Raw genomic sequence first — 27,900 nt, forward strand, 5'->3', positions numbered from 1 at the left:
TTCTCCTAAACTCAACAAAATTATATTTTATAGATTTGATCAAATTTGAGAGATTAATTTGAGAGGATTAAGAGGAAGAACACTCTAATCAAGATGTATGTGTTCTTTTTCTATATCTTTACTGATTTATAAGATGATTAAGCCTATTCTATATAGTTAATGATTTAATATTTAATATATTATTTGATATATTTTTTTATGATAAACTAGTATTAATTAAAGAGTAATTAAAATATTTAATATTATGATTATTATATTTAATACTAATTTTTTTTCAAAATTAAACACTTAGCGGGTCAAATCTTTATATGTCATGTCTATTAAGGTGAATTATATGTTTGTGATGGTATAATAGATGTAATTAGGTTTTAATTAAGATTTTTATATTATAATTAGTGGATTTAATGATGATTTAATCAAAATTGGATCAATTCAATGTTTTAATACATATTTATAGTGGTGAAAGAGGATTAATTAACTATATTAATACTATAATTAGTTTATTTAATTATGATGATATCAAAATTTGACACATATTGGATTAATTAAATATCTTTGATGCATATTAAAGTATTTGACATGTTTATAATGATGAAGAAAAAATAATTAAAAGGTAATTAAATATGTTAATAGTGTAATTAATATATTTAATTATGATTTCATCATAATTTACTTACTTTGGGTTAAATATACATATTTAATAATTTTTAGCATGTTTGATATTTTTATAATGGTAAAATAGAGATAATTATGGTTTATTTAAGTTTTTTTATTACTATAATTAGTGTATTTACTGAAAATTTTTGTTATATTAAGTTAATTCTACATATTTAATGCCGGTTGATTGACATGTTTCTAATGATAAAGTTGGTTCATTACGTATATTTGCACTTTGTTATTTGATTCAATTTTAGTAGAAACATGGTACTAAGGGAACATGCATATGAGGATGCTTCATATCATGCTCGAAAGATAGACTGAAACTATCATCATTAGTAATGCATTTATTATGACTACATCAATAAGGGTAGAGGAATCACCCAGGTGAAGATGTAATTGGCTAACAGATATCTCGATATTGCAAAATGTAAGAAGGTTCTAACGGAGGTTCATAAATCCTTTTAAGATAAGTTACAATAGGTAAGGGAAGATGCAATGAAAAAGAAGATAAGAGCTGGAGGAAGAAACCTGTAAGGGTACGCAAGAGCTGGCTATGATGAATGTGATGGTCGTGGCGATGAAATTGAACATGATCTCATAGTTAGTATTTTTATATCATTGGAGCATCAGTACATCTACGAGGAAGCAATGGGACATTGACAACTTGACTCACAATGAAAGCATGACTGTAATAGTGGGCCTGTGCCACAAGGAATCCAAAGGTCGACCAGCATAAGATAACCAACTGCCCCTCCTAAATTAAGTTAAATTGGTAGCATAAGGTAAGATGGAATCCGTGATTTTATGAGACGACTTGTAAAATGGTTAACTTCCATAAGATTCAAACAAATACAATCCAAGGTCTATATTATCAAAGTAATGTATCCTCTATTCAAAAATCTAGCATAGGATCAAACCATAACCAAAGGAGATCCACGGTGTATATTTAGATGAGGAGGCGACATAACTAAATGATTAAATCAAATCCTTCGAGAGGGAGTGGGATGAATATGGGGTGACACTGATGTGTGATAGTTGGATAGGGTCAACAAGAATGAGTATCATCAATCTTCTTATTTATTGCAATAAACAGATAGATTTTCATAAGCCAGTTATTGCTTTCGACGAGATTCAAGATGCAAACAATATTGAAAACTTAATGGAAACCGTAAGTAGAGGAGATCAAATCATAATACACTATCTAGATAGTCATGGAGCCATTTTCAAGAATGCTAATTTTAATTTACAATTGATGAAAAAGAGGAAAACATTATTTTGGACTCCATGTGTAGCTCATTACATTGCATGGATCTAATATTGAAGGATACTGTGAGCTACCATCAGTTAGCATAGCTCGAGTATAATCGATCACAAAGTTTATATATAATCATTATTGATCCATTCTTTAATACAAAAATATATAAATAGTGAGATACTCGGACCTAGAGTCATTCGATTTGCTATAAGTTTTATTGTTTTAAAGTCAATACCACAAAAGAGGTAGGACCTCAAGGCAATGGTCATCTTACAAGAATGGTCTGATTCTAGATATTCGACATTGAGCGATGGAAAAAAGATAAAAAAAATACTATTCTTTCTTCTAGATTTTAGGAAATTATGAAAAAAATCATAACATGAGTGGAACCACTTTATGTTGTCCTCCATAAAATCGATATGGATAAGCATCTTCAAATGCCTTATCTTAGATATATGCCAATTACAACAAAAGAGATAGTTAAGAAAGCATTTAAAGATGATTATAAGGTCGAGCAATATTTATAGATCATCAATGACTAAAGTTCATATGGATTAAGATATCCATAATATAGGTAAATTCATATTTGATATAATTTAATTCATAATATTTTAATATTTAAAAGGTTTTACTATTATCTAATTTTTAAATTACTATTGTAATTTAACTTAATTTTTTAATATTTATCTTGTAGCGAATTATCTAAATTTGGTCATTCAATTTCGGAATAATTTTGGAACGCGATTAGATTTGTTGTTGGCACTACGGAATGTTATATATCGACTCTTGTAAAATACTATCGATGTAATTGATATTATTATGGAGAGTCAATTATTTTGGAAAATAATTGATTCATTTTCTAACATTATACTTATATCATGTCATTATAATATAGATTATAGTGAGAAAAAGTTAACATATATTGATTATAAATTATATTTTATATTAATTATTTATTATGTTAATAAAGTCCTATTTATATCTTTTTCAGTAGTGGTTACAATTTGAAGGGAATACACGGAAGGTTGTTATCCATGTAATTTCTTAGACGACAACATCTAGTGGTTATGAATGTAATTGGTCAATGTTTACATTGATTTACATAAAGATCCACAACAGACTATTGTATAAACGGTTAGAGAAAATGATATATGTCCACTATAACATGTCATTAAGGTTGTCGATGTTAGAGTGGGTCGAAGCAATAGAGAACCATGAGGATCCTCTACTTGATGAGGTGGGAGATCCTCAACGTCCATGTTTTATCATCGAGGCAATAAAAAGAAGATTGAAGCACATCCCCGGCAGGAGAAATATTCCCCTCAATCATAACGTGGTGGAAGGGGTGGGAGAACATCAAGTTAGACTACTTGAGTAACTAGATACACCCAACCGTCATAGTCGTCTGCTCAGCATGCAAAGGAAAAGGCAAAGAGGAATACAGTGGCATTAGTGGCACTATTGGGAAAAGTTGAGTTAAATAATGAAACGCCTTCTCAATAGCATTGAACAACCTGAATAGTTTATAGACATGGTAGCGACATGGACAATAGTACCTCAACCAATGATGATGATCACGCCGAGGAGTCAATGGTCTCATTTACACAATTTAAGAGTGGTGCATGGATCAAAGAACAATATTTTACATATAGCATCCAAGATTTGGATCATAGAACTCAAAAGGTATTAGTTAAGTTTATATACGGAAGAGAAAGGTAGTGGATTATTCTGAGCAGATACAACAAAACCTACACGATGTAAACATAGAGCAAAGCTCATCGTGTTCATAATCATCATATTATGGATAATCTTATGCCAACAATAATACGATGATAGTTGGCCAAACTTTTCCAAGCAACAGTATGGTGATCATTCTTATGATACAAAATAGCATATCAGTAGTGAAAGTAGAAGTTCTGACATTATTCTCTATGCTTCGTACTAATATATGCCACAATTGTACTTACCTCATGAACTGCCTCGAACACGTGTGATCCATAACGATCAGACTACGACTATCATAATATTGATGCACCAATGACATACAATGTATCAGTATACTATGTTATGGAATCAATTTGGTTCGATAAACAAATCAAATTAATATACAAATTTATAAGATCGAGGACTTCGATTTACCGCCCATGAAGTCCAATCATTCTTTCTTATGGTAAACCAAGTATATCGATTGATTGATTACTTAATTCATTTGAACTAAAAATGTAAATTAATAAAATAAAATTTGATAATTCAAATCATTTCTTTGTACATAATTAATTCAATATTAATGAAAAGATGATCCAAAACATATTATAAGATTACTCCTGAAAATCCAAAAAAGATATATACCATTATTCTTTCATAATTTAGATTATTTTACTAAATTTATATCTATTTTTAACTTTAGAACCCTATTCTAAATTTTTATTTTATAAATATTTTTGGAGTTATTTTTATAATTTTTAATATACCATTAATATATCCCAACATACCATACCAACACATATGATCGATACATTGGTAGGGACCAATTCAGCAATCCTTGCCTAAAACTACTGCTTACAGAAGTTTCTTGCTTATTTTTCTCATAATATTGCTAAAAGTATGTTCAACATATTCAATATTAACTTCACTAGTTATAAAACCTTTCGTTTCTGCGATCACGGGTAAAAAAATAGCTGACTTTTTCCTGCAATATGTTGCAAGTCATATAGAACAGATATAGAGCAAAAACAAAAATTATTACTCATTGAGGCCTAAAAATCAACAAAAAAATGAAAGGATGAGGCCGTTGTTCCTGCTGATCAAACGAGGGGCACATGTGAGGACCATTACTTGCTCTCCGATTGCTGCTGATTGCCACCACCACCACATCGGACTTATACCGACATTAAACTATGAAATCACCACACGATTAAAAAGGAACTTCAACCAATTTGGGCAGCAAACTACACTAATGTTTGAAAAAGACTGCTCTTTGAAGACTGACCAAAATGCAGCTTGCATCTGTAAATATAATCACATAATACATTCTTAAAATTCTTTGTCGCAAGTCTTAGATTCAGCAGTCTATATAAGTTGAGCTTTTTTAAGATCTGAAACAACACTCCGATCTTCGCGTCCTCTTTCATTGTACAATACCTGCCATAAACGGTGAGTTCAGCCACAGCTTGTGTTAAAAATTAGGCAACAAAAAGTGTTTCTCTAGCTAAATACTACCTTATCAATGATACCATATTCAACTGCTTCACTAGGACTGAAATATTTCGGACGTCTGATATCTTCCTCGATTTGCTCACGAGATTTTCCTATATGCTTCGAGTATAAGCCAACCTGAACATGTTTGACATCACTTTCAATAATAACAATCAGAAGCATAGTTTCAAAAGCTGTCTTGGAAAGCCTAGGAAACTAAAAATGCTATTTCAGTATGATGTTGCTTCTCATTCATCCTAGTTGTTACCAGTTTTGCAGAAGTCCATCATATGATCCCACCAGAATGAAACCCATTCTCATATGAGCAAACAATCCACTATAATGTTATCAGTTAACGGTGTCATATTGATCGCATTCATGTTTGTATGAACCACTATATACATCACCATATTGGCCAGGAAAAGGAGATGTAACAAAGCAAAAAAGAAAATAAAAAAAATAAGCAGAATACTTTCCTTTGCAATTTTCATAAAAAAGAATGGTTTCTTTTGGACATGTCAAATGCACTTAGAAAAAAGAAAGTCATGCCTGTGGTGACAAGCATAGATCTTGTTGCAGAAATTGGTTGAGGCAATTTGTTGCATGATTATGAATAGAATAAAGGTAGTCATCTATTTCCATACATGAAAAGCTGTGTTTTGAGAAAATTTTTGTGAGGCCACGAGAAAGTCACTGTTCTAAGCACCCTGACCATAATTTTAGAGAATGGATTTACTTTCTGATTACTGGTGTCACACCGAGCACCAAATGGACTTGAATGGGGAAAAAAAGTGAGAGAACCAGGAAAGCGAGCATGCCTCCCCGGAGGAAAGAAGAATGCAGATAAAGGAGAAGCGGATAAAGTTGAGTAGTCCTCCTAAGAACAAGACAAATCCAAGTTACATTTTCTTTCCATCCCTCTCAGACCTGCTACATCAAACAGAATAGTAAGGCTGGTACTTAAACAGCCTCAAGAGCAATCTGGGTCTAAGATTCAACCTTCACTTAAATGTATCCAAATTGGCATTAGAACCAGTCTAGGCTCGGACCAGTAGACATGCACAATTAGGAATGTTCTTAGGAGAAGCTCACTAAAGGAATCTCCAGGTGAAATATTTGGAAGCAGAACCATCTACCATGATGGATATGCAGTTTCAAATAGTAAAATAGTAACAAGCAAGCATCTGAAGCATTAATTTGGATTATTTTCACATTAAATCCAAGAACAAATTTTCAACTGTATAGGAGTAGATTGACTAAATTGGCTATTATATATTTGCAAAAGGACTTCTTACGAACATTGATATATGACTTGTACCACTAAATGGAGTAAGGATGTGAACCCCATCATTTTCAGTATAGCTTTCTAAGAATGTTTTAGTGCTGTTATCATTGAAGTGAAGGCACGGTCAGGCACTAACTTCTCTTGGAGCCTAGAGAGAAGTACAAAGCCAAACATATCCGTTTGAAGTAATGCATTGAATATGAATAACAATGATCCATATTTTCCAAACTGAAGTACTACTAGAATTGAGATGTAATCAATCAAAAAAAAAATTGGCTAACTAGTTCAAAGGACGTTAAATACTTTGAAAAGACAAAGGTGGAGAACAAGAAGGAAGCAACAGAAAATCAATACATCAATAATAGAGGAAAAAAGAGAGAGGAGAAGAAGAACACAACAACAGATGGATATGTTAAATCCAAATTGTTCAGTTTTAGCTTCCTTTTCAATGAAGAAAATTCTCCATATATATCAGGTTCTTTTCCTTGACGAAAAATAAAATTTTATACCTCATGGAAACAAATTCAATGTCATTTCTAGTCAGGCACTTACTGGCTTCATTGTAATGGCTTAAAGAAGTTTGGTTAAGTAATAACTTAAGACATCTACCAACTCAAGAAGAAAATCTCTAACAAATGCCAAGATGTATAAAACAAAGATAAATAACAACATATATAAAATGATAAAGCACTTAATACAGTGCATGAGAAATGATAATATCAAGTAATCAACCAAAACCACAATTTTATAAATCCAGGTTTCCAAAGAATAACTTTTAAATGACCTAAACAAACTTATTGCACATCATCTGGAAGATTCTTTAAAATCGGAAATGAATGGTGTTATACAGTTTCATTAGCAAAAGAGCGAACCCATACCAATTCAGCCTTCACATTTCTTATTTCTTTTCTTGCAAGTTCAACATCTGTAGCTTGACCTTGAAATCTTGCAATAGGCTGTTTCGATAGGAGCATAATTTAGATAATATCAGTAAGAATTTATAGATCTAATCAACAAATAAATCAAAGAAAGAAAAGGCAACTACTTTGGTCTAAAAAGAAAATATACAATATAAAAGCCAAATATACCACAGTTCACTGAAATGTAGTGACATAAAATTACAGAATGGTGAATTTACCTGCTTTATCATTATTGTTGATGACGGTAGAGCAGCACGGTTTCCTTTAGAACCAGCAGCCAAGAGTAGTGCAGCTTCTCCCCAAGCATTGCCAACACACAGTGTGAAGATTGGTGGTTTGACATAACTATATTTTGAGGGAAGAAATACATTGAATTATATTAAGCATATTACAACTGATATCATTCTGCCTGATTTGCAAATTTTCATTTATCCCCATATGAACATGAAAAGGACTGCAGTATAATCATGATAATCATAAAGTTATAAAGTAGAGAAGAAACAAGTAGAGGTAACAAAACAATTCTTTCAAAATTTCATTGCAGCAAGAAATTAAATCTTGATCTGTTACCAATTTCATCAACTGGTATATCAGACTATACCGCCTCGTATTCGCAAACAAAAAAATAAACCTATATGCTCTACCCTTGGATGGAGCCGACAGATCCATGCCAGTCCATAACTGGATTTGCATGTCAACAAGACTATGGTGACTTTCAGAAATTTGAACTACTTTGAGGTAATAGAATAATTCCGATTTGCAACATTGCTCTCATCAATAAGTTATATTAGTTGTACAGTGATAAGAGTATTACTGCAGCAGTCTTGAATCAATCACAGATATTCAAACACACATCTACCATGATATTAGGGTCTATCACCTTTTTAGTTATAAGCCCTTACTTTCATAAAGCATTAAAGACATCTTCCCTCATCAAAGAATTTGTAAGAAAAAGCAACTATTTAACTCTTGGGTAATATGCACTTAATCACATAAAGTCAGCAGACTCAAAAGTAACATGAACAGATAAGTCAACATAGTTCAAATAACATGAGTGAAGGCAGTAACCTCATGACATCGTAAATTGCAAAAGCCTCTGTCTCATAGCCCAATTTCTCCCCACCCTAGAGAATTGACATAAAAATAGGGTAAGTTATAGGAAGATTGTTTTTTATCATAAGTCAGCTTGTATCTTGTGTCACAATACTAAATGTGGTGCAAACAAATAAAGCACAGATACCAACTGGAGTCACCCTAGAGAAACACAAAGTCTTGAAAGAAATTCTGCAACAATATGCTTCCATTTTCCACATGCTTCTGCTACATAGCAACTTGTGTTAAGTTAAAAGTGACAGAAATTTTATTCAGTCTTGATGATGGAACATCTTAGCTAAACTGGAAACTTCATTTACACATGTGGCTCAAACAGATAACTGCTGCATATGTTATTACTGATATGGAGATAACATGACTGCAGGTTTTAAAATCCACTGACACACATGTAGCTCAAACAGATAACTGCAGCATCCATATGTGAATCCAATAATTAAGTTTCACAGGCCATAATATTGGAGTATCAATGTAATCAATGTCATGTATCCCTCAATTATAATGGTTAAATCTAGTATACAGCTAACAAATAAACAAAGAAATACACATATTACATAACTTTTCTAATATTCAATCTACCAAATACCATGTATCAGAAATTCAGGGATTATAACGTGTAAAATGTTATCCTCACAAATAAAAAAGGTAAATAAAGATGTAACCATTAAGAGGGGAAAGAACAACTAGCCTTTGTTGTTCCAGTGGAATTTATGTATAGGTAAATCGGCTTTTCTACATCTTCATATTGAAGGTAAAGAAATTCTGCCATCATCAACTCTGTCACTGATGGAACAAGAGACATGCCCAAATATACAATTCGATTTTTGTACAAGTAAGAAGCGAGATCAGGAGGTGGTTGCTCCCAAGCATTTCCTCTCAAGAAAGGAATAACCTGTCGATAAGTAAAAACAAAATGAAGGGTTATGAACATTTCAAAATGATAATTATTCATCAAACAGCAAAAAGAATACAATCAAATATCAATCATGGACATTATAGCATTCAAAAGCAAGCGATGATATGACAGCAATATCCAACAGTTTGAAAAAGAAAATAGGAATGCAATACCTGAAAAAAGGACAGCCTAGTGCATGAAGGTAAAGTCAATGCGAGGTGTCAAGGAGATCAGTCTATACAGTCTTACCCTTGCGACAAAGATATCTACTAACTGTTGATGTGATTAAAAAAATCTGCATGATAAAATAATTACTAATACTAAGACCATAGGGAGTGTGTCCAGTGAATTTCACATAACTATAAAACTCCTTAAAGGATCAATCTAAAGCTCTTTTCTTATTGATAATGAATGAACATGCTAATATAAAGTGTTTAAAGTGGAGAGGGGTGTCGATGGTTTGGTGTAACAATCGTGTATCCCTTAGACCAAACAAAAATTTTATATGACTATTATAATTGACTTTGTTTTTCTCCTACAGATATCTCAACATGTGGTTACCCTCTTAGAATTCTTTTGCAAATTGTCATTCTCAGATAGTTCAGTCACAAAATGCAAATTGACAAAGAAACATTCCAATTCACTCGTTGATAAAGTGGTTGACTTCCAATATAAAATTACAATATCTGAGCTAATGATCTTTTAGAACAAATAATCTCGGTAGCAAACACCAGATTCTGTGGACAGGCAGATAAAATCCATTTTTGTTAGAAAGTTTCAGATATCGGCTTCGCTTCAAGTTCACCAGATGAAGGGGACCATAACATCACTCAGAACTGGCAAAATAAATCAACATAAAGAAATAAGGAACATTTTCAACTAAACAAATGCAAAAAAAAATATACTGAATAAGAAGAGAAACGAAACAATAAGGGAAAAGATGCCATTTTTCTTCTTCTATTGGTTACCATGGTAACGACACCCCTTGTGGGTCGGCGGCCAGTGGATACGACCGGCAGCTTCAGCGACGGAAGCCTAATCTGAAGCCCATTGAAGTCGCCGTGAACGCTACCGCAGACAAAAGGAGAGGAAACGAGGCTGCTGCCGAGGGAACAAGACCTCGAGGAGGAGGCCACCGGGGGCCGGCCGAAAGCCGCTCTCTTCGGTGCCCACCTGCCGCTGCCCTGCGATCTGGGAGAGATGGAGAGCATTTGGGGAGAGTCGGCGGAGACCAATCGTTGCGAGGACAAGGCAACTTCCATGGCCCCTATCTTGCTTGTTCTCTCCCTGCAGGGGACGGATAAAGGGCAGAAGCGACGAGCGTGGGCCTCTTCTTTCTCGTGGGCCTCTTCTTTCGCGTGGGCTCGTCGCTGGCCCTATGGATACCCAATCTTAAAGTTTGGTGACCTAATGGCTAATGACAAAATTGCGAACACAAACTATATATAATTACGTGTTTGATATTTTGCTTTGTAGAAATCAACATTTGGGCGTCGCGTGCGGCGGAGGAAACGAGGGCGAGCGTCCGTCCGTGGCGAAAGCCGACAGCCAATTCGCCCAACCCCTCAAAGTTTAATCGTGCTTCCCCCTCGTCCCTCGTCCTCTCCCTCTAGAGTTCCGATGGCCGACGAGGACGTCTCGGGGAGCCACACCGACGGCTCCTCCATCACTTCGAGCTCCGATGGCGATCACGAGGATCGGATGGAGCTAAAGCCAATGACCGCAGTGGTACCTTCTTCTCTTACGATAAGTTATCATGTAATTGGAATGCAGTCTTCCCAGGTCATAGTATCCAGGAAACCTGTTTCCCACTCGACTCCATCGTAAGACGAATCAGTTCTATTCTCTCAACTTATATCAGGACTCTGTCAATTATTAGAGAATCCATAGTTGACATTTACACCAAATTCATGCCTTTATACATATATATAATTGCTCCAACTATTGATTGATGAAGGTGAAATAAATCATCACAGGAGAAGTAGCTATAGTTTTCAGCTTCTTTCTTCTGGGTTGTTTCTCAAATTGCTTCTCCCAACCTGGTAACAGTGGTCTGTAATATATTACTAAAGGACGAGAGAAGGGAGGAGATTGCTGAAAACACCTGGAGCAGTTCTTCAATATGCTCATTTATGTTGATGGTGATTTATAGTCATTCATATTGACAACACTCACCCTGAGTGTAAATCTGTAAATCCACTGTTTCACTCGAGAGAAGTGACATGATGGATCGCTTAAACAAGCTGTTCTACACCTGCCTGTTAGTTCAATTTAATATGAGTTCATCTCTTATCGGGTACTACAGCAGAGTTGTTGGACCATGATTGCAGCACTAACTCCTTAACTATTTATTATAGGGTGTAAAGCGTTTATGTTCAGAGCTCCTTGCGATAAAGATGGCATCGGATGAGGACTTGAATAGAAATGTCTACTCATGTTATTCAGCCTTTGTTAGGTAAATGTCCCTGCTTAATTAATTCATGGATCAATCGGTTTATCTTGTTTTGTTTAAGTATTTTCTCATGTGCTCCGACTTCGTAGGAACAAAATTTGGTTGGCTTCTGGCATTCAAAAATTGGTCAATTTATATTTTATAATAAACCTAACAAAAGTTTTCAGTTCTAATGTAGTTTGCTGCTTTGTAGTACTAAGTTAAGGTATGTCTGGCATTTACCCAACAGGAAAATTAGAGACCTTTTCTTGTTAAATGTTGGATTTGAGGAATTAATTCATGCTCCCAGTTGTCCTAACATTTTGCTTTTGATGTTCATATGGAAGAATCTGACCTCGAAAAGAAAGAGAATGTAGCCAACTTGTCCTAATTCTGAATGAAAAATAAAGGGCATTCCAATATATGAATCCAGTCACATTCAGGTGGACTCCAAATGATTTGGTAGAAGAAAAGCGGGGTGTGAGCCCATTGATTTGCCACCTCGCAATTTTCAAAGCAATCTTTATCTACTTTGACCATTGTAATTAGCTTTCGATGAACATTGGCTTAATTGTAAGAGGTGATAACACTTGATGGTTTCTGAATTTTATGGAGGGATCAACAGTTTCTTTCAGCCCATGTGGTAGATTGTTGCTATCAAGAAGAGGATTCTAATCACAACCAATATGTTCTGATGTTGAGAGACCATCCAAGTTGAGTATATGAAATTTGACATTTAAGTAGTTGAGGTGATAACACTTGATGGTTTCTGAATTTTATGGAGGGATCAACAGTTTCTTTCAGCCCATGTGGTAGATTGTTGCTATCAAGTAGAGGATTCTAATCACAACCAACATGTTCTGATGTCGAGAGACCATCCAAATTGAGTATATGAAATTTGTCATTTAAGTAGTTGAGGTGATAACACTTGATGGTTTCTGAATTTTATGGAGGGATCAACAGTTTCTTTCAGCCCATGTGGTAGATTGTTGCTATCAAGAAAAGGATTCTAATCACAACCAGCATGTTCTGATGTTGAGAGACCATCCAAATTGAATATATGAAATTTGGCATTTAAAGTAGTTACATACTCCAAATTTTAGTCGAATTGTATTAAAAGAATAGGCTTTGGATAATCTCTTCTTGAGAGTAACAAAGAAATCATACATTATTATTAATGGTTTCCTGATGTAAAATTTATGAAGTGTGGACAATTTGTCAATAAACAAAGTGGAATCTAATTTTAGATAAATGTTCATTTTCTTTCTGGTACTCAACAATTTCAGATAAATGGTGTGGCTGCATCTAATTAACAGGTAAAATTTGATATGTTGTTTTTCCTGTAAGCTGAGGTTCCTGCTCTCCTGCAGGATGCTTGAAGAAGTACCACGAGTGAAGTGTGATCTTGAGGAGCTGAAACAACATGTTTTAAACCAAAGAATGCTCGTTCAAGATCTTATCAACAGTCTCTATCTGGAGAAACCATCATCCAATAATTCAACAGAAACCAAAGCGCAAGGCATAGACGATCTTGATCTGCATTCTGATGGAGAGCTTGGATCCGACCTTTGTGACGCTTTGGACACATTGGACATTTCTCTCTACTCAAGTAAATAATGATATTGAGTCTTCTACAGATGATGAGCTAAACTTTACAACAGATGCAAACCGAAGAACATTCCTCACCGATGAGTATGTCATACTTTTGTGCAATATCAGATTGGCGTGCCAGCATAGCTAAGCGGTTCCATTCTTGATCGAGCACCCAAGAGTGGCTCAGCCAAAATTACAGATGGTACTATTTGGAGTTTGTAGGCTCCTAAAAGAAGTAATGTTCCAAAAAGCGAAGTGTCTTCTCAGTTATTTTCTGTAGCAACAAAAATGTGTTACTATTTTATAAGATGAAGCACGACTATGTATTGTCCACTCAGAAGCAGTGGAAAAACAATTGGCACATTACAAATTACTGGAAAATAGTGGAAGTTTTGATGATGGGTATCTGTGCATGTGTGTTTAACATCTGCCTTGTGAATGATCATGTGGTTTGATGTGCCCAAGTAAATTACACTACCATTAAATGCAGAACAATACCTCAAAAGACTGGTCCACTTTGAGATACAACAAGCCCTTTGAACACCTCTTGTAAATGGGTGGACAGTAGCAGATGTTTCTCCTCAATCAAAACATCATTATTTAAATTAAGAGTAGATGTAGGTCTTAATTCTAAGAATTAAATAGTCACTGAGAAAGAACATTGCCAAGAAGTCATATGTGGGAAACCTGAAGAGATTCCACGTCAAAATCATGAGAGAACTGATGGAGAAGAGTTGGAAGTCGGAAAAATCAAGACAGTGTCTGTGGATCATCTTGCATCAATTCTAATGGAAGAAAAATAAGGCTTGTTGGTCAAATGGGAGACCACCGAAGCTGCATTCTTCCGATACTGGCTGAAGTCTATATGTGGGCAACAAATGGAAATTTGCCGCTGACCTTTCTCCTCCCTATTACATCTTCTCTGCACTTAATATTTTCTTCTCTCTTTCCTCTACTATTCTGTATTGTTCTAAATTTCCTTTGTGCATTATTCCTCCTCCTTTCACATTATGTATTAACCATAGGGGTGATCATGATTCCCAAACCACAATTTCAGTAAAATTGGAAATCGGTATCAGGTGGATCGAATCAAAATCATCGATTCATTTTCGATTTTGATTCGATCTATCGGATTCGATTAACAAAAAACTAAATTATTTTATCAGAACCCATATCATCATTTTTAGAACTAAAAGTACTTATCATTACACCATACCAACTATTTATTTTATATATATATATATATATATTTAAATGGTTTAAAACAATCAATCTCAATTCTGATTTTAATTTCTAGAAACCAAAACCATAATTATGATTCTGATTTGGTTTAGAATTATTAAACCATTGATCCGATTTTATTATAATTTCGAATCAGTTTCTAGAAACCAAACCATACCTGTTTCTTCTGCTTCTTGAGGCTATCCCTCATATATTTGCTGACTAAACCGAATTAAAATCATCCACTTATATATTTCCTGACTATAATATTTTACATTTTGACAAACTTAAATTTGTTTCTTATGTTTTCTTTTTATTTTGGGAAAGCCTTACATTTTCTAGCTCTTGTTTGAATCAAGCTTCCTATTTTCCAATTACTTGTAGAAAAGCTCCACCTTTTAAAGGACTCCTTTCTTTTTCTTTTCTTTTTTCTTTTTGGTTAACATTTGATAGCAAGGTCTGTCGTACCGGATCGTACCGTCCGATACGGGCGGTACATACTGATCCGACAGACTAACAATACGCGAACATGTGCTATAGTGCTTGGTACACCTGAGTGTACCACTTAGTACACTGGGTGTACCGAGCAGTATACCGTACCGTACCGGTACCGAGCCCGGATCGAAATGCCAGTACGGTACGGTACGTCAGACATTATTTGATAGTCAATAATGCTTTTTTTTTTTTAACCTAAATAGTTCGAATCAGTTTTTCAGTCAAATCTACTGATTATCATATCGAATCGGTTATAGTTTTCTTAATAAAAGTATAATATTTTGATCCAATAATCAAAAAGATAATAATTGGATAATGTCTCACCCTATTTTATTATCATTCTTACAATGATAATATTACAATATATATATATATATATATATATATATATATATATATATATATACTGAATTAAGTATTTTTGGTTTGTAAAAGAAAAAAATCAAACCAGTCAAAGAAATGGGAGAAAGAAAAGTATTTATTATTTACGAATAATTACTGAATTGAATTCCCTTGTCAAAAACAATGAAGGAAGAGACAACAATATGCCGCGAGCAAATGGATCGCTCATTGTGTTACCGTTATTAGAAATGAGGAGATCAGTTAACATCCGTTATTACAAATCAAAGAATCAGTCAAAATTATTTTCTTGACTCATTGCATTGGTCAAACGATTTTGCTCGTCTTCCTCAGCGGCCTTTTCCCTCCTTCATCGACTTCATCACGATGTTCGCAGTCCTCGACACCAGCTCCGACCAGTTCCTGATAACCATCAAAGAATCCAAACAATTAAGCGGAGGAAGGAATGATGGGAGTCCACAGAGGAAGAGAACTCGAGGGCCTTACCCTGTCTTGGAGTCGAAGGTCAGCCCCACCGTGTACTTGGCCTCCTGAAGCGCCTTGCTGTACCTCTTCAGGTTCTCCGGCGAATGCGACTCGGCGTCCAACACCGAGAGTTGGGAGGGCTTCACGTCGCAGAAGACGGGAATCAGCTTCTTCTTGGCCTCCACCATCATCGCCAGCTCATGGAGGCAGAAGAAGGAGTCGCAGTACCTGGGCGAGAAGATAACGACGCCGACCTTGCACTGCAGGATGCCGGCATCGATGCACTCGTACAGCTTGTCCCCCGGCTCCATCGTCCGGTTATCCAGGAACGGGCGGACGTTGTGATGGACGAGGCGGTCGTAGAGCAGCCCGGCCAACGTCATCTTGGTGTCGGTACCCCTGTGGCTTATGAACACGTCGTAGGAGCGGGCGACGTCGACCCTGTCCGCCACACTCCCTTTCCTCGTGGCCGCCGCAGCGGCCTGCTCCTTGTATGCCGTCACCACCCTCGAGACGAGACGAGTGGGAAGAACTCTGCGCACGGACGCCATGTGGTTATCTACAGAACGATTGTATACTAGGGGATGTCGGAATATGGGATAGGGAGTGCACCCTCTCTCTTTATATACCGGCGATGGAAAGAAGTGGTTTGAATGTACTACGTCAAGGTTTGATTTTGATTTCCAAGACATGGGAATGACGGGAGATAAAAATTTCATCCGAAGAGACTATTTCAAAGGAGCAGAAGAGGAGGGGGAGGGAAGAGGAGAGAAGCGGAGGGGGAGGGGAGACGACCACATCGAGACTGTTCCGTTGAATGTTGATTCCTGGCTTATCTTACGCAGCTATAAACGAAGGTGATCAGCGATCCGGTTCGTTTCCCCCTTCAAAGACGCGGCGCGAGTTTCGTCACGTGCAGTACGATTTGTAAAGCGATCAGACGACGGACGGACCACGTGGACGAACACTAACGTTTACACACGGAGGATTTGCTTGCGGGAGGCGTATGGGGAGAATCCTCGGAAATGTCTATGTTCGCTTGAAAGTTGACACGAACTTTCAATTGTACCTGCGGAATTGAGGACCGATTGGACATGCGACTTAGTCAGATTGGATGAAACCCGAGGAGGACGACAAGACGGAGAACAAGATTATCCTGCACCATCTATCTATCTATCTATCTATCTATCACATCACAATCTTGTCACTTCCAGATGTGGTCGGACAAATCGCAAACTCCTAACCCAAGTATATTTTTACTTCCGATGTCGGACTGTGAATAGTATGAAAAGCTACAGATTATGATGTGAAAAATCCTCATCGATTTTACGTAAGCAATCTTGGAAAAATCTAAAACGTGAAAGATGTAGGTTTTTTTCCCTAAATTCACATCAACATTTGCAACATATTCATGTGTATATAATATATATTAAGCATACAAAGCTTTCATTCGTATGAGATGAGAGATAGAGGAGAAGATCAAAAAAAAAAAACATGATTGATGAATAACATGCAAGTAGTAACATTGTTCTCAGTGAGCTGCTGCTGTTGGCATTAAGACGAGTAACCCCTTGCAGTAATGGAAAACAGAAGAATGGCCGGAGGAGGAGGAGGAGGAGCAATCTTACTAATAACAGCTGCTGCTATGACATTAACAGTATTTTGAACCCAGTTTTGATGTTCTTTATTCTCGTTACGGCTGATAACCTGAGATTGCTCCTCCGTAAGGGGAGATTGCAAATAAATGACTAGTCGCCTTTGACGAGCTGACCAGTATCCATTTGTTTGGTCAGCATGTGTGATGAAGATAGGAGCAAATGTGTATGACTATCATATTTGTAATGTGTATGAACGTAAGTTTTAAGTTTTCAAGAAGGAAAGAATTTATTATGAAAGAGATATATCATTCATGATATAATTAAATAAACTTTTAAGTTAGTGTGTGTGATAAAGACGGGAGAAAAGCTGCTTGATGAATATAAATTATAAATGATTGAAGAATTTATTGTGAAAGGAACGTGTTAAAGGTATGAAAACTGATAAAGAGTTAGTGGCATGCATATGATCAGACTAATGCACTTCGGTGTTACTTGACCGAGAAAAATATAAATATATCATTTGTGATGTCGAGGGTATTGCTTCATCGTATATTGTAGAGTGAGAAGTTATGGAAGGGGTGAGATGCTGATAAACTAGATAATAAGGGAGTACATGTCCAGAAAGATCTACCAGTTGATATCGTGAGAGGTGTACTTGTGAGAGTTTGAGGTATACTCGTATGAACTCGGTGATTAATTATTATTATAATGGCTCACATTGCTAAAGAAGCAAGATTTTAGAATGAAAAAGTTACTTAACAAAAAATAATATGACGCGGAGATCTTTTGACTTTTAAAATCATAATATTAAATAATATTATATTTAAGATAGTACCCAAGCGTTGGATCTTTGTGTTAACATATATGAAGCATAGAAACATACCTAGGGATAATATAAATAATTGAATATTTTGAGTTTTTAAATATTTGAGATTTTATGAAATAATTTTTTAAATAGTGACTAGTGTTGTAGGAGATATCTTGTTTAATTTTTTATTGAAGTTTTTATTATTTTGATTATCCATTCTTTTGGATTTTTGATTGAATTAGACTATAATAGTTGATTTTATTTTCCTCTCTTCTCTTTTTAGATATGTTTTATGATCAATCAATTTATCATATAATTCTTTAAATTACATTAGTAAGTCATGTGCTTAAATTACTATCATTGGTTTCTTATGTTCACCTCGTTGGTCATTAAAAGTATAAACAATGACTTCATCATCACTTAGAGGATGACCTATTAAACTCAAATAATTTATAATAGATTTTAAATTTTACATATAATTATTAATAATATTTTTCTTTTGTATTGTTTTCATCAGAATAGATAAAAGACTTAACATACAAGTGCAAGAGTGATTGACAATGGTGGCTTATAACTCAAACCATACTTCTATTGTAATACTGCATAAATAGATTAATAGCACTATAGAGCCAACAATTGAGGTTTGAATGAATTATAGAATAAGATAATATTATCATAGCCATAATTTGTGATCAAGATTTGCTATTTGGATGGGGTTCATTTGTTATTTGAATATTTTCTAGTGGATAACTAAGAGAGATATCAACGTAGCCTAATAAATTAAATTCAAAGAGAAGATTAATGAATTATACTTGCTAAGATGTATAATTGTCATCTTTCAAGAGCTTGAATAAGATTAGAGTTTCTGCATATAAGTCCTGTAAGTTAAGATAAACTATTGTTTTATGATGAAACTATAATTAAAGCATTAGATACGAAGGAGGAAGATATGTTAAGAAGATATCATGATCTAATAGAGAAATCCATAACCAATTGATAATATGATTTGGAAGCATAGATGATGGAGATCTAATCTATTAAAGAAGATCAAATCTAGGAAGTGTACAAGGGAGGATCTGCTTTGATAGAAGAGATCATATACCAGAAGTGCATAAGGATCTAATATCAGATGTGTAGAAGAGGGCGATCTCTTCGTTTATCTTCTAAGTCCTCTTAATCGTGAGTATTGATGGCACAATCCAGAGGATGATAAAAGGTAGTGGACTATTATTGAGAGATCGACCATGGATCCGAGGCGCTAGTAAGTCTGATGATTGATGAGAAAGGGACGAGAATGTCAATAAAGATGCTATATAGTAGACACCAGTGTAGGAGCAGAGAGAACATTCATCAAGCAAAACTAAATAGCAACAGAGGATCACTAAAGAAACAAGTCGATCGCCAGAGAAGATTAATTACAAGATCAGTAGAGAAGAGTCATGTATCTTCGTCACAACATAGCAATAGAGTTGTAAAGCTACAAATTATGTATTCAAATTTATGATTGATCCTGGATTGATTAACGATTAAAACATATAAAGAATAAAAAAATTGATATTTTATAATTATTTTTATCATAATCTGTCATCGATAGAGGCAGCAGCCGGTGAGGTCCCACTAACATCAAAACATAATGCAGCTATAGAACTCTGATACGCCCTAAATTGAACTATGACTAATTCCAAAACAATATCTTACCATTTTAAAGCTATATATTTAAAAATAAAATAAAAAAATTATAGAATACAGTAATGCCTACCTCTGAAACTCGAGAAACCGTAACAAGTAAAGGACAGCAGCTAACAAAGAGAACAGCTGAAGAGAAGTCCAAGGCATTCTCATATTGATGGCTCCGTAGGGAATAAAAGTTCATACAAATAGACAAAATAATTTCCACTTCCTGTCTCTGACCAGTCTCTTACTCTTTTCTTTTCCACCACCATCAACATCACCATCACCACCTTCACATCTAGAAGCCTATCTGCCAGACTTTTTTTTTTTTTTTATGCAATTGGTTTTGTTTTCCTTTTTTTCTTATACTCGGAGAAAAAGAAAAGGAACAATAATACCAATTCCTGTCCTATAAGACAACAAAAAGAACTCACCTTCTCCTTCTTTCAAATCCTGCCCAAAACACCTATGAAATATTTAACTTCGTTATATTTAACTTGAGATGAAGCAAGCTAATATTTCACTTAATAATTATTTGAAACTGTATTTAGAAGGATCAATTATAAATTATTTCTCGTAATTAGTTACCTTTAGTATTTCGATCCTTATATTTTTAAAATTTATATTGAGATATGTACAGTTACTAAAATAAAATATTTAACTTCATTTTTTCTCATGCCGTCGAGTTTATTAACAAAAATATCATATATGTTAAGAGTAATAAATCAAAGTAAGATAAAGCCAACATATACGGAGTGGTAAGCCCTATAATATTTCTGTCAACAAAATCAGTGTGAGGAGAAATTAGATTAAATATTTTTCTTTCATAAATATAGGGATCCAGTATAACTTTTAAAAATATAAGAATCAAAATACTAAAAATAACTAATTATAAGAGATAATTTATAATTAATTCTGAAGTTAAGGAGCATCAACAGCTTCACTATTCTGCTTAATAGCATGATAAGAGGGAGAAAAAGTATTAAAAAATAATTTCTATATATATAGATAGATAGATAGATAGATAAATAGGAATATCAACTTCATCTAATAATAATTTCTATCATGTTATTGTTACAATATTTTCCTTTTAATACATGTGATGTTATAAGAGGATATTTATCTTTTTCATAAATATCTTCTAAAATAGTTCATGTTTGTATATGGTGTTTATTGTTTAGAAAATCCTTCACAAGTAAATTATTCAAGTTCTTTTTTTTCTTTTTTTAACTCAAATTACAAGGTTATTTGCTAATTTTTTTTTAAAATATTAAATCCAAATATTTTCTATCTATAAAACTGTAATTCATTTGTCCATCATGATGTAATTTATTATATTAGGATTAATACATATTAAATTTGATACCGATTCAATATAAAAGCTTGAGGTTTTTAAGTCATGAGTGAAATCGAATATATATATAGTAAAATCATAACATTAATGATTCAAATGTTTTAAAGAAAATTTTAAGATAAGATTGAAACAAACATCAAAATATGCTCCCTATGCTTATGAAATGTTTACGCCATTATTACGTTTTGAAATATTTCATATACCGTTTCGAAATATTCTATTTATCATTCATATGCTTCGAAACATTTCATATGTCATTGATAAGCTTCGAAAAGTTTCATTTTTGTTATTGATATGCTTCGAAATATTTCATTTGTTATTGATATACTTTGAAATGTTTCATATACTATTGATATAATTAATTTATAGTGAACATTTTTTCAACAAAATAAAAGACCGGAGTCGGTAAGATAAGCCAACTTAAAGCCCGAAAGAGCTGAGAGATGTATCCCTACTTGTATCTAAGCAGCTTGTAAGCTGATCCAGTGGAAGCCATGTGAACCTCCAAACCATTCAAGCCATGACATTGGTTGACTATGGGACCAAACTATCCATCAATAAATGATTTCTCCCAATTCCATTCAAGGATTAAGTGTGCAATTATGAAGCATCATTGCCCACACAAAAGTAGACTCTACTTATGAGGAGAGCCTAAGTTGAAGTCAAAGCTTGAATCATTTGTGCTCCACTCAACAAACTTACTAAACACAGTTATCTCTCATGTATGTGTCTCACAGTCAACTAATGCTAACTCTCAAGTGGTATTATTGCCTTTCCCACTTCTTTCCTTCACTCCTCCTTTGGCTTATTTATATATATGGAAGGAAAGAGAGAGGAAGACGGTATTCCCCCTTTTCCCATTGCCGCTGATTCTTCTTTCTCGCCTCTTCATTCCTCCGGACCTTCGACGACAGTTGCAGCTTTGGGCTCCGAATGGGGAACTGCCTGACCGCAATTGCCGCCGCCGCAGCTGCCACCCCAGCGAGGACTCTCCCTCGTACTCGTAGTAGTAGAAGAGAAGGCAGTCAGGCGAGAAGGACCGACGATGGAGGAGCAGGAAGGAGGAGAGATGCGGTGATGCGGGAGGATGCGCTGCATGTGTTTCCCGGCCGGATCTTCTCGAACGAGGGCACGAGCAGCGTCGCCTCCATCTACACGCAGCAGGGCTGCAAGGGCATCAACCAGGACGCCATGATCCTGTGGGAGGTAAGCCAAAGCAAAATTCGAATCGCATCTTGTTATCACCGATCAATAACGATTCCGCCCATCGTTATCTCATCACGGGGTTTGGTTGGTTTGGGCTTGATTTATGTGTATGTCTTCGATCCAGGACTTCGGTGGTCAAGGCGTCGTCCTCTGCGGTGTGTTCGACGGCCACGGCCCCCACGGCCACTTGGTGGCCCGCAAGGTCCGGGACGCCCTCCCCCTCAAGCTCCTCTCTCTTCTCCCCTTTCCTGGCGGTGGCCGCAGCCTTATGGACCGGTCCTGTTTCTGTTTCGGGAGGAGAGACGGCGTCCCGGTACTAGATCCCGCATCCTCCGTGGAGGAGCCATCCCTGTCGGTTTGGAGGGAGGCCTTCGTGAGGTCGTCCAAGGCCATGGACAAGGAGCTTCGTTCCCATCCGTCACTCGATTGTTTCTGCAGTGGCAGCACCGCCGTGATCTTGCTCAAGCTGGTCTGCTCTTCCTCCTCCGATCTATTGTCATCCATTATCTCACGCCGTACACAATCTTATTTTCTTTCTTTCTTCTGATCCCTCACTCTGTGTTCTGTTTCTGCTCACAAGCTCAGGGTTTTAATCTTTTCATTGCAAACATCGGTGATTCCCGTGCTGTCTTGGGGTGCACCGACGACAATAACAGTTCCATGCTTCCAGTGCAGTTGACTGTCGATCTAAAGCCTGATCTTCCAAGTATGCAGTCATTCTAGCGTCCAACTTGTTTCATTTTAGGGTCTATGCTGTATAAACTGTTGACTGGATTTGCTGCAGAAGAAGCTGAACGAATCAAGAGGTGTAGGGGGAGGGTATTTGCTCTGCAGGATGAGCCAGAGGTGTCAAGGGTGTGGCTGCCTTACGATGATGCTCCTGGGCTGGCGATGGCTAGAGCTTTTGGTGACTTCTGTTTGAAGGATTATGGGGTAATCTCTGTGCCAGAATTCTTCCATTGGAACCTGACAGAGAAGGACCAGTTTGTCGTACTTGCATCTGATGGTGTAAGTGGTCTATAACTTCCAGCTGCTAAAAATTATTGGACCTTGCAATTCATAATTATCTTGTTACACTCTTTGTGAATTACCATGTTTTCGACAATGCACAATGGTTGTCAGGCCATCTTAGGTGATATGTGAGCATACAGTATCCAACCGAATAAGTTGGAACTTAAAATTGTCAATTTCCAATAAGTATATTCAGTATTTGATGCCATGAATTGTATATATTAACTGTTCTTTTTTTTTAATATACTGGTTTCGCAACAACCCAGTGCTAAACCAGAATTATTCCTTTTATTTGTATATCATCCCTAAATTCAACTTTTAAACAGACTCAAAAACTTCCTGATAACTTAATGAATATATCAAAAATTTCTTTTGATATTATCCCTCATAGTTGCTGCTCAGCCAAAGAACAATGCTAAAATAAATGTTTAGTTCCTTTATTTCCATGATTCACTGTAACTTTTGTGCTTAAGAACAGTAGACTTTTTTAGACTTTTTTATTGTCAAGGTTAATTTGTTTTTGTTTGTCACTGAGTTGTCTATGAATGATAAAACTATCATATTGGAAACACTGTGGTGCTATGAAACCTAGCATTAATAATGATGGTCTTAAGAACTAGCATATCTAATTGAGATTGTATTCTAGCCCTGACAGTTGATTCAGCATAGGACTTATGCTAAAAATATGTGGCTTTTGCTTCACCAATGTTTCCTTTTTCATTGCTAGTGTGACAACAAAGAAACTCAATAAATGAGTATAGGGATTGGGTTGCCTATCTCTGTGGCTAAATAAATTGTTTTGTACCTGGATTTTTGGTTTAAATAAATTTGGAACTTCACAAAACAATAGTGCCAACTCCAGAAAATACAACAAGCCCAAGAATTTTACTTCCTTACTAATATCCTTGGAAGCCAGCATCACTATGCAATAAAATAGTAGCCTTCTTTGTTGTTAGTTTTCAGATCTTGATTTTGCCCCATAGCGAATGTTTGATTTAATTTTGTGAATAGTTCATGATTCTACTTCTCATGAAATTCCATTTGATAATTCTAAGTTACATAGAGATTAATTCCTCATGTTGCATAGAATTATAAGTTGATGCCAAAACATCCAGAAGGAACTAGGTTAATGCATCCCTGACTCTGGATACAACTAGAAAATGACCTAGATGATCAATAGTCTCCGTTATTGGTTAAGAATTCGCATGTTACTTATAAATGTTTAGAGCAACACCTATGGCTTCATGAAACAACACTGAGATATTCTAAACATTTGAATGATACGGTTGGAAAATTTTGAAATAATATACTGTATGATTTCAGTTGGGTACTAATTGGCTTCATTCAGAGATCAATATTTTAAATGCTAACATGGTTTCTGATAGTTTTGGACTCACAGTGATTTATGTAAAATGTGATATTTCAATTCATTTGCTAAGACGGAAGGGAAAGCCTTCATTCTTAAGATTTTAAGACAAAATAGGTGTCCGTTGAGAGACAGTCTAAAAGAAACTCCAGGCTTGTTTCAGACACTCACAATTGGGTTCTTTCCAGACAGTCTTAAAATATCTTAAAAGGTATTGATCTTGTAAAAGTACTTAATATACTACTGTTCTTACCCTATGTAACATTAATATTGCAACATAACTTATTCCAACATAATAACAAAGCTCAGATAACATCTTTCTTTATGGCTGTTTCAATCATGGCAGCAAGAAAAGTGATTCTCTGCCCAGTGCCCACTGCATTTGTTGGCGCTGAACCATCGAAGTTTCTTGCATAGTATCTGGTATTTCATGGAACAGTATAGATTGTTGGTTGCCACCATTTTTTTTAACCCAACCATTTCAAAGAGCACCACATAATTGAAAATAATAATATCAATCTATTTTCTAGCTAAATTTAAAGGATACTTGCATACAAAGAGATTAGGAGGCTATCATATGTAAATTTGTGAGACATGATGCACTTAATGGTACTTTTATCCAAGGTTTGACTTATCGGTCCAAGCCAGTGTGCCAGTCGGCCAGTGGCACGACACATGTCGCTTCGTACCAATGTACCAACATACGTTACGTCTGTGCGAACCGGTGTTTTGACTAGGAAGAAAATTGAAGAGGAAGGTTCGGTGGAGGAACAAACGAGCAAAAAGGAGAAAGGAAGAAGGAAAAAGAAGAAGAAAGAAAAGGAGGAAAAGTGCAACGATACCTGGGAAGCAGTGACAGCAACGGCTGCATCGAAGGGAAGCAGTAGTATTGCAGCGGCGAAGAGGCAGTGTCACGGCTTTGTATGCTAGAAGAGCCCTAATCTGCCTTTTTTATAACGCTGAAATGGACTAGGGCCCATCATTTTTTGAATTTTTATTATTTTAATTCGGATGGCCCGAAATAGGATGGTCCCTGTATCGGTTGATGCTCGGACTGGTACATCCCACCCAAATCGTACCATTTTGGGCAGTACAGCAATCCTTGCTTCTATCTATTCTTTTGGCTTTGGGTTTTTTGATGCCGAAGTTTGACTAATTTATTGACATTTGTCAGTCTTTGTGGTGTTACTTGCATTTGATGCATTTGGTTGGGTTCTTGTGGCAGCTTGCTCATTTAAAAAGATGCCTTTTTTTTGCAGAGCTAATATTAACTAAAAACAAACTTATCATGTGAGACCTAAGAAAAAATTTAGTAGAAAAAAGAATATGGAAGTTGCTTAGTTTTGTAGAGGCTTCAAATGGTAACTTCGTTCTTCCTCATTCTAATTGTTAACATGCTTCTTCAAGTATAAAAATTCTGTACTTATTAAGTAGTGTTCCAGCATTTTCATTACATGGCATCTATGCAAGTCACAAGTAAAATAGAATGGACATATTGACGTGGCTGAATTCTACTAGAGCAATGATACTGACAAATTTTAGCTGATCAGACACCTGATGTCAGAGAGATAATTGAGTAATTGTGTAACCATTTTCTGTAACTTTTTTGCACTGACAGCATCCACTTTGTAACTGATATTTCAGATATTGATTGTGTATAATAATACACATCTGATTGCAGTATTGTTGAACAGTATTTCTATTGAATCCTGCAGGTCTGGGACGTACTCACAAACAAAGATGTTGTCGACATCATCTCTTCATCTCCAACCCGATCATCGGCCGCAAAGGTTCTAGTTGAAACTGCTGCTCGTGAATGGAAACTCAAATACCCTACATCAAGGATGGATGACTGTGCTGTGGTTTGCTTGTATTTGGACGGACAGACGAATACTGTGTCCGAGTCCCTCGTGAACTGTTCATCTTCTTTTGTTTACAGCTATGAAGATTCCAAAATTGAATCAGATGAAGCACAAAATCACGAACCCACATTAGATCGGAATTTCACAGTAAGACCAACAGGAAACACCAGGATATCAGTTGCTCTGGAGGAACATGGAACAGATTGTGCTACCGAGGATGGGAGCTGGTCAGGCCTGGAAGGAGTGACACGAGTTAACTCAATTGTTCAACTTCCAAGATTTTCCGATGAGAAGATGCACGGTGATGCATGTTTATGATCCTTTTTCGGGAATTATAGGTCATTTTCATTCATCTGATTCAAGGCGCAATTCTTACCTCCGAAGGACTTGTAAAAATTCCGCCATCTCTTAGCTTTTTAAAGGCTTGCTGTCCAACTTTTGTTGGAATGTACGGAACGTAAGACGATGATACATATCCTGATGTTCCTTCCTTTTTTTTTTCTTTTTCTTTTTCTTAGCAAGCGGTCAGTCGTATGTCTGTGAGATGTCTGTGAGATATGTAAGTAGTTCTTGAGAGATTGCCTACTGTTTTGGACAATTAGTGGTCTTTGATTAGTGTCGGTAAGAATATGATAGATCTGCTGAGGTTCCTTTTCTTTGCTGTGGCGAGAGGGAGAGGTCAGCCGTTTGTTTGTGAGAAATGCCAGTAGTTATTGGAGTACTGTCCACTGTTTTGAACAATTAGCGGTCTTCAGTGCCGCTGGATGTTACTATAGTGTAGTAGTTTTCATTGTTGCCATCGAAGAAAATGTTGTTCTTCATAGTTACCGAATTGTCGCCATGTCTATCGTCGACCAGTATATGCATACTGAATGCTTTCAAAAGAAAACAAAGGAAATAAGACGTCAGGTAACACTTTCTTTCGTAATGTAATCATGTAATGATTCTAATGATATGCATTGTTAATGATAATTTTGATTCTGGGTGGATGTCACTGTCCCAATTGGACCCTTCAAAGTCGCTACAGCTTTTTCTCGACGGAGGAAGGGAGAGACGCAGACAGCGAAGAATAGTCGTCATTCTCCACAGGGAAACTGGTCATACATCGCATGTGGCCTATTCCACAGTCAAAGCTTTCA

General features: G+C 35.8%; 4 protein-coding genes across 4 annotated transcripts; 2 read left to right on the forward strand and 2 right to left on the reverse strand.

The window, feature by feature from the left end:
* Nucleotides 1-4,900: 4,900 nt before the first annotated feature.
* LOC135623590 (ATP-dependent Clp protease proteolytic subunit-related protein 4, chloroplastic-like) lies at nucleotides 4,901-10,601 on the reverse strand. Its single transcript, XM_065126735.1, has 7 exons — nucleotides 10,289-10,601; nucleotides 9,114-9,317; nucleotides 8,384-8,439; nucleotides 7,534-7,660; nucleotides 7,274-7,351; nucleotides 5,135-5,248; nucleotides 4,901-5,056 (listed from the first exon to the last, which is right to left on the reverse strand). Exons 1-7 carry the CDS (start codon nucleotides 10,580-10,582, stop codon nucleotides 4,985-4,987), a joined length of 945 nt encoding a protein of 314 aa, XP_064982807.1. The 5' UTR covers nucleotides 10,583-10,601; the 3' UTR covers nucleotides 4,901-4,984.
* Nucleotides 10,602-10,793: 192 nt separating this feature from the next.
* LOC135621868 (exocyst complex component EXO84B-like) lies at nucleotides 10,794-13,749 on the forward strand. The gene is made up of 3 exons (XM_065123474.1): nucleotides 10,794-11,048; nucleotides 11,678-11,775; nucleotides 13,122-13,749. Exons 1-3 carry the CDS (start codon nucleotides 10,941-10,943, stop codon nucleotides 13,366-13,368), a joined length of 453 nt encoding a protein of 150 aa, XP_064979546.1. The 5' UTR covers nucleotides 10,794-10,940; the 3' UTR covers nucleotides 13,369-13,749.
* Nucleotides 13,750-15,749: 2,000 nt separating this feature from the next.
* On the reverse strand, nucleotides 15,750-16,436 carry LOC135622076 (probable 2' cyclic ADP-D-ribose synthase BdTIR). The gene is made up of 2 exons (XM_065123713.1): nucleotides 15,907-16,436; nucleotides 15,750-15,822 (listed from the first exon to the last, which is right to left on the reverse strand). Exons 1-2 carry the CDS (start codon nucleotides 16,434-16,436, stop codon nucleotides 15,750-15,752), a joined length of 603 nt encoding a protein of 200 aa, XP_064979785.1.
* Nucleotides 16,437-22,142: 5,706 nt separating this feature from the next.
* Nucleotides 22,143-27,593, forward strand: LOC103998863 (probable protein phosphatase 2C 64). The gene is made up of 5 exons (XM_009420470.3): nucleotides 22,143-22,522; nucleotides 22,647-22,991; nucleotides 23,108-23,228; nucleotides 23,307-23,530; nucleotides 26,615-27,593. The coding sequence occupies exons 1-5, from the start codon at nucleotides 22,250-22,252 to the stop codon at nucleotides 27,077-27,079; spliced, it is 1,428 nt and encodes a 475-aa protein (XP_009418745.2). The 5' UTR covers nucleotides 22,143-22,249; the 3' UTR covers nucleotides 27,080-27,593.
* The last annotated feature ends 307 nt before the right edge of the window (nucleotides 27,594-27,900 follow it).

This window comes from Musa acuminata, chromosome BXJ2-9, assembly GCF_036884655.1.
Source record: "Musa acuminata AAA Group cultivar baxijiao chromosome BXJ2-9, Cavendish_Baxijiao_AAA, whole genome shotgun sequence".
NCBI classification, from domain to species: Eukaryota; Viridiplantae; Streptophyta; class Magnoliopsida; order Zingiberales; family Musaceae; genus Musa; species Musa acuminata.

Bases quoted from the DNA above. Each gene is read 5' to 3' on its own strand.
- LOC135623590 (XM_065126735.1), bottom strand. From the start codon at position 10,582: ATGGAAGTTGCCTTGTCCTCGCAACGATTGGTCTCCGCCGACTCTCCC. The intron at 9,318-10,288 runs GTAACCAATAGA...ACTTATCGACAG, and splicing joins CAAGGGGTGTCGTTACCATG to GTTATTCCTTTCTTGAGAGG. The intron at 5,249-7,273 runs GTATGGGTTCGC...AAACATGTTCAG, and splicing joins GAAATGTGAAGGCTGAATTG to GTTGGCTTATACTCGAAGCA.
- LOC135621868 (XM_065123474.1), top strand. From the start codon at position 10,941: ATGGCCGACGAGGACGTCTCGGGGAGCCACACCGACGGCTCCTCCATC. The intron at 11,049-11,677 runs GTACCTTCTTCT...TATTTATTATAG, and splicing joins TAAAGCCAATGACCGCAGTG to GGTGTAAAGCGTTTATGTTC. The intron at 11,776-13,121 runs GTAAATGTCCCT...GCTCTCCTGCAG, and splicing joins TGTTATTCAGCCTTTGTTAG to GATGCTTGAAGAAGTACCAC.
- LOC103998863 (XM_009420470.3), top strand. From the start codon at position 22,250: ATGGGGAACTGCCTGACCGCAATTGCCGCCGCCGCAGCTGCCACCCCA. The intron at 22,523-22,646 runs GTAAGCCAAAGC...TCTTCGATCCAG, and splicing joins ACGCCATGATCCTGTGGGAG to GACTTCGGTGGTCAAGGCGT. The intron at 23,531-26,614 runs GTAAGTGGTCTA...TGAATCCTGCAG, and splicing joins TCGTACTTGCATCTGATGGT to GTCTGGGACGTACTCACAAA.
- LOC135622076 (XM_065123713.1), bottom strand. From the start codon at position 16,436: ATGGCGTCCGTGCGCAGAGTTCTTCCCACTCGTCTCGTCTCGAGGGTG. The intron at 15,823-15,906 runs GTAAGGCCCTCG...GATGGTTATCAG, and splicing joins ACCTTCGACTCCAAGACAGG to GAACTGGTCGGAGCTGGTGT.